The 12,780-nt window shown below is 44.6% G+C and overlaps 1 protein-coding gene across 3 annotated transcripts in view; it reads left to right on the top strand.

Moving 5' to 3' along the window:
- The first annotated feature begins 7,841 nt into the window (after positions 1-7,841).
- Positions 7,842-12,780, top strand: part of LRP8 (LDL receptor related protein 8) — a 194,133-nt gene continuing 189,194 nt past the window's right edge. For all 3 annotated transcript variants that reach the window (XM_040610754.1, XM_040610753.1, XM_040610755.1), the window contains exons 1-2: positions 7,842-8,005; positions 8,855-8,974. In XM_040610754.1, the coding sequence (XP_040466688.1) occupies positions 7,936-8,005; positions 8,855-8,974 (190 nt within the window). In that variant the 5' untranslated portion in view covers positions 7,842-7,935. The remainder of the gene's footprint in view (positions 8,006-8,854; positions 8,975-12,780) is intronic.

Here is a 12,780-nt window from a genome sequence, read left to right as displayed (position 1 = left end):
CTTTTTCTCTCTTGGAAAAAAGACATCCTAGTGTTTCTCTTTTCCTCCCCTCCCACCATTCCTCTTTTGGGGGGATTTTAAAAACAAGTTTCATGTTTATCCACTCTGAAAACAAATAATTCCACTCTGACCAAGCTCAGATCTATTCATTCTCTTGTTATTTAGGAATTGAAAGTGATGAGATGGCAATATCTGATGAGATAGCTTTGAAAAAAATTATTAAAGACAAGCTAGTAAATCAAAAGAGAAAGCAAAAAAAAAAAAGCACTCAGAATCCAACCTTGAAAAATTTGCTTTAATGAGCTTTCACTTAAAAAGTAAAACAAATGTTGGGTTCATATTCCTTCATAAAGAAAGACAGCCTTGTCAAGTAGCTAAAACAATTTACAAATTAGATGACTTAGACCTTGCCCGCCACTTAGCATGAACGCAATAGATTCAGCACTAGCTTGAAAGCAAGACGGGTTTTAAAGTGTTCTGCTGTGATACAAAATCCATACAAAAATAATGAGAAACATTCCATGCAGACATCATGCTAAATTCCCATTTGGGTATTATTTTCTCATTGATGTTGTAATTAATGCTAAAATAATTTGTCTGTGAGTCTTCAAGATGCTTAGAGCTTTCCAGAGGGCTGCTAGGAGCTGAGGGAATTTTGCACCTCACAGAACCAGACGTTGTCTCCGCTTCTGCCATCCATGCACGATATACCACTTCTTTGCAGCATTGGGGCCTAAACAAATAAGGTGTGGGAGAAAAATGGAGTAAGCCCTAGCTCACAGAATTTTTAAGAAAGAGAAAAGGAAAAAAAAATAAAATCCAGGCTTGGTGCTGCTACTAGATTTCACTGTTTGTATCTAAGCCCTTTGGGAGCCATAGAGCAAACAGCAGCCTGTGGTACTAATCTGCTGCTTTACAGCATTGGTATATGGTTACTGTAGAGTTACACGAGACACTGTCAACTTCAGTTTTGCTCCAATTCATGATTCCTTTGTTAGTAGTAATAGGATAAATAGTTTGAAGTGAAACATCTTGAAAAAATCCCACTGTACTTGTTACTAACTATGGCCTCAAGTCTGCATTTCTGTTAGCTTTCACGGTGATTAGTCACTGTATGACAGCAAAGAGTAGATCAGTCTATAGCAGTGCTTCTCTAGCATGCAAAAGATCTTGCCAGACACCTAATCCTCACTTTTTTTCTTCTTGGTCCCTTCATTCTTATGCTCATTAAAATTAATGGGAAAGGTCCCTATTGTGACTGTAGGTTTGGTTGCACTCAAAGATCTATTATCTAGGGAATACTGCTATGGCAGGGTGTTCAGCCTTGGGATGGGAAAGAAGGGCAGGAGCCTTATGTTAACTCTTCTCTAGCTGAATAAAAACTTTACCAATGGACTGCAAAGCATCTCTTATTTTCCCCCTACTCCCGTGCAGGAGCAAGAGCATGAAGTGGAAGAAGATGAATTTGAAGCCATAGTTGAAAAGTATTGTGAGTAATGCAGTGCTCTCCAGGAAGCCATGTTCCCAGGGAGCTGCTCTTCCCAGCTGCTTTTACATGGCCAGAGTACTGCTGAATGGCACTGGGCAATAATTCAGTTGATTTGCTAAGGAAAACCAGGAGGAGGTAGTCAAAGTGGGCTAACTTGTGTTTGCAGTTATATATCTCTATATCTCTATATCTATATAAAAGTTTAAGAGAGTGGTTGCAAGTAAGAATTGCTCTGAAGAATCTGTGAGCATGAGATACAGACTGTTATCTATGCATGTATATATGCAGTTAGTAAATGTGTGATGCAGTTTGTTCTACATTTAAGGGGAAGCTTCGGTCATTAAGTGTTGTAGTCTCATAGCTGGACAATAAGTACTACTGAGATTCTGTTTGGCCAGCAGTGTGGCGGTGTTATTTCACACTGCTACTTATGCTTGAATACAGGAGAACTGAGTGACAGTTTTAGGGCAAAGAATTATGGCTATGGAAGTGAGAGATTCTGGCTTGTAGGAGAGAATTCTGGGATGATAAATGGAGGGGGCTTGTAGTTTGATTTAAATCTGATTGTGTGATGTCCTCCTTTCTTTACTAGGCCATGAGCTAACTAAAAATAAGGATATCATTAGAAGACTTCGAGTGTTCTAAGGCGGTTAAATTGACCTTTTAGACAGGAAACAAGGAAAAGAAAGTCCCAGTGGCTGTCAAAGGTCCCTAGAATGTGGCCCCTAGAAAGGGGAAGATGCATCCAATAGACAGAGTATACAGAGTGTGGATTTAAATGAGAAATATGAAAAGCAAAACAGCAAACAGCTGACTTGGGAGATTGGAGTCCTCTGGAAAGAAGCTGAAGTTAAAAGAGAATAAAATTAAGCTGAGAAACAAAAGAGATTATAAAAGATATTGAACAAAGCATTTTAAAAAATAAAAGTTGCAAAAATAAGAGCATAGAAAGGGGAGATCAAGGTATGGACACCATTTAGTCAGATACAAAAAAAAAAACGATGTGGAAAAAAACCCTCAAGAATTATAGCCCTAACATGCTTTCACACATGCAGAAGAGGACGTGTGCAAATGAAGAGTAGTATCACCTGTCATTAAAACTGCCCTTACGAAGATGCAGGTGGGGATGGTCACAATCTGCCCCAGTAACGGGGCTGGAGGGTAAAATGTTAATGAACACTAATGCTACAGTAACAGTCAGTGGTCAAATGCATGAATTAGGGAAAATTCCTTTAGCCACATGAACAAGGGTAGAAGTATTTAAGTAAGTTAGTAGGGGAAAGTTTTTAATTAGCAGCTCCTGGAAGTCAGTCAGGGAAAACTATGAAAAGAGGGGAAACAGAAGAAACTGTCCTGTGCAGTTTAAAATGGGCAGATTTTGAAGAAATTCATCAAAAGCAAAAGACTAAAGTGTCTTAACAGATAAAAACAGTAAGTAGAACATTTTAAAACAGCGTTGAACAAAGTTTGAACAAAAATAGGCTTGTAATCCCAAAAATAGGAAAGAAGGTTGTGAAAAGTGTTAGTAATTTTGAGCACAGCAGGTAAAAATCAGGAGCTATCTAAGAGTCTTAGGGACAAGTTCTGATCAGAAGTGAGCATGTATTTGTGCTCCACTGGGTTTGTGGCTTGTTTTGAGCCTGACTTTGTCAAAGCAGCAGAAAATGAATTTTAGCTTTAAATGTAATATACAATACTACCTATAGCAGAAACTCACAGTAGTTTTGGCAAGAGAATTTTATTTTAAAATGTAAATAATATTGCCGGTACTGACGTATCATTTGGTAGTTTAAGGGATGTGACTGCTAGTGCATTAGTTCAACTAACTTTAATTAAAAGGTTTAATTTAAATACCTGTTTGCAAAACATATTATGTTAGCATATCTAAAAGCCATGTAGGGATTGAAGGAATTAGATTTGTCTATTTGAAAGACAAGACTGGAAAAGTCAGTCTAAGGGATGGGAGATATTTTTAAAGGTTATTATACAAATAGAGGAGGACAGTTTTTTAAATTCCCGTTTGAAAAAAAAAAAGAAATATATTGTAGGAGGGCATTAAGATGTTTGGAGGGAAATGGGGGGGCAGGACGTTAACACAAATATCTTAAGAAACGTGGTCTCGATGGCTTGAAGAGTTTCAGCAGATAGACTGAAGGCTTCCCAGTGGAAGTATGGAAGTATATGTACACTAGTCCCATTCTTTCACTTCCCTGACAGTCTCTTTTGTTGTTGTTTGTTTTAAAAAAAAAAAATAATCTAGCAAAGATTTTATTGACCAAAAAAATTAGGCATCCACCATTTTGCCATACTTGAGAGAGCTCTCTTTGGTTGGAGCTGTCTCTCTGACAGTGGTCACAGGGTGGGGAAGCTGGGGAGGTCCATGGCTTCTTGACATTCCTGATTGTGAGTGGCAGTAAATAAGCTAGGGTAAGTCTGTTACCACTCTAACTTGGCATGATTGTGCAGGTTCTCAGTGTTAAAATACATGAAATCTGTTGTCTGTCCCTAAGTCGGCATGGATGGTGTTGGTCACCTCATCTTGCACAGGTGGTCTGTGGCCTCTTCAGCTGCAATGTGGTGAATACTAGAACATCCTGGGTATTGTACATCAGGTGGAAGTGCTCGTAGCATGCTGTTCAAGATGGACTTTTGGTCTGAACCTGTGTAGTAGTGTTCTGCAAAAGAAGGAAAAGTGTATATACAATGGACAAAAGCTGGAAAGAGGAGATGAACTTACACTAAAATAGAATTGTAGAATGGTTAGGGTTGGAAGGGACCTTAAGGATCATCTAGTTCCAACCATTTGGTGCACTGCTTTTTACATGCTTCTGAATGATTTTTCCAATTCAAATACAATCTGTGATTACAAGGGTGTGCATCTGCATACCTGTGTGAGTAAACAACAAAAGAACCTGCTATACTAATACGAGCCTGCAGAAAATCCAGTGTGCAGGCTATGGATGCATGTGCTAACATGATCAATCAGTTATTCATCATGACACTGAAGAGACTTTTCTGATGTATGAACTATAGTTATAATGAGATACATATGGATTTAAGTGACCAGTTGTTGAAAAATGTAAGTATGGAAAAACATAACTGTGTTAGGAAAAAAATTCCAGCTATAAAAATAATTTTGTTAAATAGATCAAAGAAATGGTATGGATGATGAACATAGCAGAGCTAGCTGATGGGAAGCTCCATCTGGATGAAGCTCTATAGAAACAGCATTCACTGTTTTGAGGTACCTCCTTGCTGTTAGCGGCTGGCTGATTTGTTGGTTCATGTTGTTTTATGTGCAGCGGTGTATGACCAGAAGTAGAAGAAAATTAGCAGACTACACATAGCACAGGTTATTGAACTGTCCTTCCTCCACAGCACTTTGATGTGGTCTGAGAGCCTCCTGCTCCCTTCTTCTTTGTGCCCTGGGGCTGAGGCTGACCCATTGCTGGTTGGTCTGCCTGAACTTTTAGGATGACTTTGAATGTTTAGTTAGTAGGTAGAGGTAGAACATACCAGTCACTCAGATGGAGAGAAAAGAGTTGACTCAGCAGCCTAAGCCCAATTCCTAATGAAAACTATACACAACAGCCAGTGGAGACAGTCTGGTACAGCAGGAGCCCTGTACTAACTAGCTTGAGAAGTGTTGAATAAAGCTGGGTCACCTTTATGCTACAGATCAATCAAAAATAAGGAACACGTAGTTCAACTCTGTGCTGGTCTTCTAAAAATCATTAGGATGGCACTGTGTTCCTAAGTTTACTTACATTACTTATAAGCTGAAATATTTCCATGTGTGACAAGAGCACATGTTCTGTGCTATACACCTGGAGCCAGTGAAGACACCAGAGCAACCTGCAGCAGAGGTACGTCACACAACACGTAGAGCTGGGAAACTCCTTGCTTCGGGATGTGACCCCTGCTAAAGCTTTTACTTATATTTGAAAAGGAACTGATATTCATGAAAACTTATTCAGGACTACGTGAATGTCCAGTAAGTCCTTGAGCCACTAATGGCTGGAAGATGGGAAACTGTTCTGGGCAAGCATTGCTGTATGCTGGCTCTGGTCTTGCATTCCCTCTCAGGCATCTGCTATCAGCTGCAGTGTGGGTCAGAAGGAGCTAGAAGGGACCCTTGGTCTCATCTACCATGACCAGTCTTGAGGTAGGAGACAGACTGGTTTATGTATGTCAAATCCATAAAAAAACTCAGTTGCAACTAGGAAATGCAGTGTGTTACATGTATTTTGTATATGATGGTTACTAGATGTTGCATATTAGCTGTTGGAGACTTACTGTTTGGCCAAATATGTGTGTGCTGTTGCTTTACAGATTTCCATACAGTCTGGATAAAAGAAGCAGGAGTTCCTGTTCCAGTTTCTGACTCGAGGTGAGCTCCTGAAAGACACATCTTGGGAGGTAAATTAACAGTCTTAATTAACTATTGGAATATAATGGATAAAACTAGATTTAATTTCTCTTACAAACCAAATGGTTTCCCTTGCCAAGTTACTTCCCCTTTAGCACCTCTAGTTTCTTTCTTGCCTCTGCAATTCCTTGGAGACACGTATGTCCACCAGATGGTACTAGGCTACAAGTAGCCCCTGCAATGGCTGGTCAGTGAAGGCTATTGAAATTGCTGTTGGTGAGGTGTCATCAGAGCATTTAACTAAAAAAATCCCCCCAAAACCAAAAAACCAAACCCCCAAAACTTATTAATAATGTTTTCTGTGAGAGGCAGTCAGGCAAAAATACCTGTTTGGTACTTTCTAGTAAAACAAAATCCTGACAGGAATTGTAGCAAATCATTGCTGTGACTGATGCTCTGCACACTCACACCTCTCTCATAATGGATAGCTTCATTATTGTCTTTGGAGCCACTTCCAATTTAAACTAATTTTGGAAAGAGAAGAATGAGGCCAGGAATTATAGTAGCTTTATGAATCTATGTTTTGGCACATTTAAAAAAGATTTAATGTGTTATAAATACCTCATTTGCTTTAAGCAATTATTGTAATCTATCACATTGATCCAGCCAACACAAACATGCGCTACATTTTGCATGCTAAAAAGTTGTTCAAAAAGGCTTGAATAAATTGTTAATACTCTATAAGCTGCTAGTGAAATAGCTCTATGATTAGCTCTTCTCCTCTTCACATGATTCAAACGCATTAGTGATGCTACTGACTAATGACTTGCAACATTTTTGTTAAAGGCACAGATGCATTTTTAAATGGTGGACAGTTCTGAAGTCAATGGCATTTCAAGCTTTGAAACGGAAAAGTTTTGTTACATTGGTTTATGTAAAATTAGTGGGTTTTTTTTAAATACCATTCCACATATAATCATGTTAATCCCGTTGTGATGCTAGAATCAAGTTACTCCAGAAAAAAAAAAAAAAAGTCATAGTAAGATTACTGAAATACTCTTCATCCTGACTGTATGAACAAGGATGCAATGTTAATTACAGACAGCAAACCGTTTTCTCATCAGCACTGTGCAAATAGAGTGATAAACATGGCCCCTGATAGCCTGTAAAACGTTTCCTTTGTAATTACTGATCAAACTGCATAGCTTAAGCAGCAGCAGCAAGGGCGAAGCATTCCCGGGAAGGGAGGTTACCACCTTTAGCACGCTTCACACTTGTTTCACTAATTTGAACACAATTAAGTGGAGATGACCACATCAGGATGGTCATAATGAAATCCCTCAGTGGGAAATCTGAAATAACGAGGAGCACACACAATTTGCGACTCGAGGCCATTGAAGAGGGTCTGCGTGTGTAATTGGCTTCGTAAAATTAAGATCACGAACGCGGCCGTCCCTGTAAGCGGGCAGATGGAGGGAGGCCCGTGACCGGCGGGCCCGGCGCGGTGCGCGGGCCCGGCACGGCGCAGGCCTGGCCATGCAGGAGCGCCCGGGTTCGCGCCCGGGGCCGGGGCCGGGCCCGCCCCGCTCCTCCGGGGCCCGGCGCTGCCGGCCGCCGCCACCGGGGCGGAACGCGGTCCCTCGCCAGGCAGGAGCAGGTGAGCCCGGCCGCCGCGACCAAGGCCACCGTCCCCCGCGACCTGGCCCGCGGATGCGGGCCCGAGCGCGGCGTGTGCCATCCGCGGGGCTTTCGATAGCTGCCGCCGTTGGCACGGGCGTACGGAGGGAGGCGTCCCGCAGCGTCCCTCCGGCTACGGCCCCTTCGGAGCTCGCCGCGGCGCCGAGCGAGGGGGCGGGGGCCGCTCTCCCCGGGGGCGGGGGGGCAGCGGCCGGGGCCGTGCCGTGCCGTGCCTTGCCGAGCCGAGCGGCGGCGCGCGGGGCCCGCCCAGCGGGGCGCGTCACGGCGCGGCGGCGGCGCGCGGCGGGGCGGGGGCGGCGCCGGCCGCAGTCGGCACGGGGCAGCGAGCGGCGCGCCGGCAGCGCGCACCCCGCACACTGCCACCGAGGGAGCGAGCACCATGTGCCGGCCAGCGCTCGCTCGGCTGCTGCTCCTCCAGCTGCTGCTGCTGAAGCTGCACCTCGGCAAAGGTGGGTCCGGCGCGGCCCGGCGGCTGTCCCTCAGCGCCGGGGCGGCCGCGGCAAGTGCGAGCCTCGCCGCGGTGCTCCCGGGGAGGGGGCGAGCGACCCGCCTGCTCGGGCGCCCACTCGCCCCGGTGCCCCGCGCGAGTTTGGGATCTGCGGAGGGGCCGTGCGCGCTCGGGGGTTGCGACCTGCGGGGGCCGGGCGCGCTCTGTAGCCGGCGAATGCAACCCGCCCACTGGTGACAGGAGCTGCCACCTTTAATCCCTTTCTGAGGGGATTTGTGCCTCATCAAAGCGGCGCTGCACCGTGTCTGCAAAGCAGATTTGCTCCGTGCTGTCCCGCCTCCCCACCCACCCCACCCCTTCGCCCCCAACTTTAGTTGGGTCAGTTCCCTTTTCCCGGGACGGCGCTGGTGCCTGTTACCCCCCCGCGTCCTCAGGTGTCTGCGCGTTTCGCACCGGTAACGGACGCGCAGGAGCTCCCAGCATCGCAGTGCTTCATAATTTTTCTTTGTCTTTTGCATTTCGGGTTTAACCGTCTTCCATTCCCAGTCTCCTCTCCCCCCGCGCCTTTAAAACAATGCGGGGAAGCACGGGAACGGTCCCTTTTATCCTGCACAAAGCAGCTTCGGGATCACTGCCGTCCTCCTGCGGAGGCACGTCTCCCCCAGCCCCGCACCGAGCCGCTGTGCCCTGGTGAGCCCAGCCCCAGCCCCCCCACCCTCGGCCGGCAGCTCCCGGTGCTCTGGGCGGCCGGTGCGCGGCGGGGCTGGGCGGCGAGGCGGCCCCGCGATGCCCCCGCCGCCTCGCGTGGGAGCGCGCCCCGCTGACCCAGGCGCGGCCCCGTGTCTCGCAGGCGCCGTCAAGGAGTGTGAGGAGGACCAGTTCCAGTGCCGGAACGAGCGGTGCATCCCTGCCATCTGGAAATGCGACGAGGACGACGACTGCTCGGATAACAGCGACGAGGCGGATTGCCGTGAGTGTCCGGCCCCGGGCACGGTGGGGCGGGGAGCCGGGGACACGACCCTCCCCGCGCCGAGCCTGGAAGGGCGCGCTTCCCAGCTGCGCTGCGCCTCTTTTTTATGAATGAATGAATGAAGTCGCGCCGTCCCCGGCTCCGGCGCTGATTGGCTGCCGGGAGCAGCAGATCCGTGACGCGGCTGCTCGCTGCCGGCCGCGCTGACTCGGCCGGGGACACCCGTGAGGTTTCGCCCTCGCCTCCAGCAGCCCTTATGCTCAGAGCGCCTAACGCGGACGGCACAGTTTGTGCCCTCAGGGCAGTTGGGAGCGATGTTTAACGCAGGGGGAGGCAGTGCTAAGGGCCAGTGACAGCTGCTCCTGTGAAACGCTGCTTTCGAGTATCCTACAAGATGGTTGGTGTCAGTTTTGTGTTTATATATATATATTTGCAGTCATGATGAGAAGGGAGATGAACAAGTAGTGATGCTTTGCGTTGTCAGCCACGTAACACTGACTGCTTACCTGGTGGTGTAAGGGAAGAGAGAGCAAGGAGATCTATACTTTCAGTCCTGAGAAGATGGCAGTCTTGCCTTCTCCTGTGGTATGGCCCTTGTGCTTGTGAGTGGCACCCAGTAAACTTTGGATTGTTTGTAGGGTTGTGCTGTTATTACCTCCCTGTTATTTTGCTTACAGCCTAGGAGAATTTGTCTCAACCATGGCGTGTAAGAAGCCTCTGTAAAAGAAGTTCTACAGCCCAAGTCTCCAAATAAAAGATACTTGTCTTTAAGTTTTAAGTTGCAAATATTGTAGCAAGTGTCTTGAATTATTTCTGTAAGATAATAGACATTGAATGTGCATCAGGCTATAATTCACTGAATGAACTCTTGAAAGTTCATACACCTAGAGAATGTATCAAGAAAAGTCGCTGGCTATGTGTTTTTTCAGGATGTGACTATTCTGTTTACAGCTTCACTGATAAATCTGTCAGGTGATGCTTAGAGTGAAGTCTATATAGATCCATTTAGAGAGAGCAGGGATTCCCAAACTCTTGTTCATGGGAAACATCTCAATGTTATAACGTAAAACATAAGATTTATTTTGGGTGGGTTTGTATTCAGATGACTTGATAGGGCTTTATATATGCCTAAGTTTATGATCTGAGGAGTTAGCAGCATTACTTAATTCAGATGTAGAAATGGTTTATGCAGGAATTACATTTGCACTAGTTAGAGGTAACTTAGATTTGGAATGTTTCAAATTACAGAAGACTCAGGAAGCCACAGCTGACTGAGAACTAGCTTGGAGTTGTGCGTAGTCATAACTGGGGCAAGTTTTCTTGTAAGTGTTCGAGTTTCCAGAGAGAGACACTAACCTGTAGAAGTGCCAGCAGTCTCTGAGCAGGCTGGTATTGGTATTCTTGAAGCCTCCTATTTAAAAGTCCCTCTGTGCGCTGTTGTACAAAGGCTCAGTGAGCTGTAGGCAGCCTATGGGCTGTGCTTTGGGAGCTGTTTTGGGATCATGGCTAGAGTAGCACCTTGAGGAACAGATTGTGCACCCCACACTCCACATTGAAGAATAGGTTTGTGGCTTGAGCTCCTTGCCTGGCATGAGTGGGTGGGTCAGTATCTGAGCTTCTGGGCTGCCTTCTACCCCCCCCCCCCCCCCCCCCCCCCCCCCGCCAACTTGTGATCTGCCCTCTAAGCATTCTGTCAGAAAAGAGGGTGTAAAACAATACCCCGTTGAATGTCAGCTCTTTGTGAATTGTGCTGTGTTGGGATGGTTAGATGGATAATTGCATCTGGCTTAGTTTTATTTCAGAGAGTTTTTACAGTTGTTGGGTTTGGGGGTGGTAAAAATGTGATGGCTAGATTGTGGTAGAATGGTGACTTTTGAGATGTGAGGAAAAAGAATTTTTGGATGTGGAGACATCAGAAAGTGTTCTTTGCTTTAATCTGAACTTTGCATATTATTGATTGGTGAACACACTACAGAAATTACTTATGGACTGTTAATTTAGTTCATATATATATTGACTTTGCAGTTGCTTCTCCAGCAGAGACATCTACATCACATTTTTTCACACACATTTTTCTCACTTATATTGTTCTGAACACTGTTTTCTTTTAAAAATGCATACTGCTTTTCAGCGTATGTAATGTTTCAAGTTATACTCAGTGGGTGAAAGAATATGTTCCACATGTTTTTGCTTCTAGATATCACCTCTGTTATCACTGCTGTAATAAACAGATATTAATTTAAAAACTATCTTATGAACGTACGCAATGGAAGAAACTGTTCTGGAAAACTCAGCATGCTAGAGTGGTGACAGAGAGGGAGAAGAATATGCAGGTAGGCTGCTGGTAGTACCGGCACATACCCTGATAATCCTTGTAATTACTTGCTGATGCACTTTTCCAGAGTTTATAACATATTTGTAATAGCTCATTGCTGTTTCTGTATGTCATCCCTTGTTGAAGAGAAGGATGGTCTTCATCTGTGTTAAAAACTGGTTTATGAAACAAGCTTGTCCTTGCAGTAGACGGTCTATATACACTGGAAGATTTTGTAACCAAGAGTGTCTTAAATAGTTCTGGAAGGAGATAATTTTTCTGGCAGTACTCCATGTGCTTCCTACTAGAAGCCATCTTTGCTAAGACTGACATTTTTGGGTTTTTTTCTATGTTTTGGGTTTTTTTCTCCCACTTCCTTTAGGGCTTTGCTGGTATAATTTGGCTTTTTTGAAGGAATTTTAGACTCTAAGGAAGGCGTCTTGGTAATCATCCTGTATCATCATCTTGGAATTTGCTTTCTGTTCAGTAATTCTTTTCTGTCGTAGTTGGCCATTCAAGTTACCTGCCATAGGATTGATGTGTGAGTTAATATGGCAGGTGTAGGAACTGAAGCATGACAAAGTAATGATCTGAGCTGTTACACAATTCAGATTACTTGGTACTGGTTTGTAAGGTGTGTAAGTTTATCCTAGGTTGCTCAGTAACCTCCTTATAATATAGGGCCAAATTCTTGGCAGTTGACTTCAGAGGTTTTACTTGTGGGAAATGAATGAAATGAAAGGAATCCAGTTTGTTTTTCTTCTTTAAGAAAAAAAAAACACGTTTAACACATTTTCTTCAACTGATTTTGCTGACGAAGGCAGAATTTATGAGCGCTCTGGCCACATAGCTCACTTATGGTAACAGGCAGTAGAGACTAGGCGCATGTTAGAGAATTGAGATTTGTTGCTTGCACTATTTGAATTATTAGGCATTGGTTATTTTTGTAAGGTACCCACTGCAATACAGACTAGAGTATGTATATCTTTTTGGTTTCAGTTATCTTCAGAGTTTTAGCATATTCCAGGAAGCATCTTTAAAGTTGAAACATCGTGCCTTCTTGGTCTTCCTCATTTGAGCAAGTATCGGTTCTACATATGGTTCATAATTCATATTGCATACATCAGTATTAGCAAGTTCTTTAAGTAGTGTTGATGATTTAAAACAGTCAGAGGGCCAACAGAAAAAATAGATGACTCTCACAGTATGAAGACAAAGCGCTGAGGATTTATGGAAGAGCAGGAAAACAGGGATTGCAGAAAGTGCCTCGTCTGTTGGGGAAAGGCAAAAAAGGAACCAAATACATGTAGGTAGCAAGTATGAATATAGTTACTGCCTTACAAGAGGTAAAAGGAAACAAATCCTGGTAGCAAAAGAACTGTAGCAAAGGAGACTATGAGGAAGAAGGGAGGCAGTGCTCATTTGTCTGTAGACATGTGGCTTGTGAAGTGTTAACAAAAGAAGAAGAGGAGGTAAAAATTTGTGTGCATGG

Source organism: Falco naumanni, chromosome 11 (genome assembly GCF_017639655.2).
Source record: "Falco naumanni isolate bFalNau1 chromosome 11, bFalNau1.pat, whole genome shotgun sequence".
NCBI lineage: Eukaryota > Metazoa > Chordata > Aves > Falconiformes > Falconidae > Falco > Falco naumanni.
This window is presented reverse-complemented; position numbering and strand designations above follow the sequence as displayed.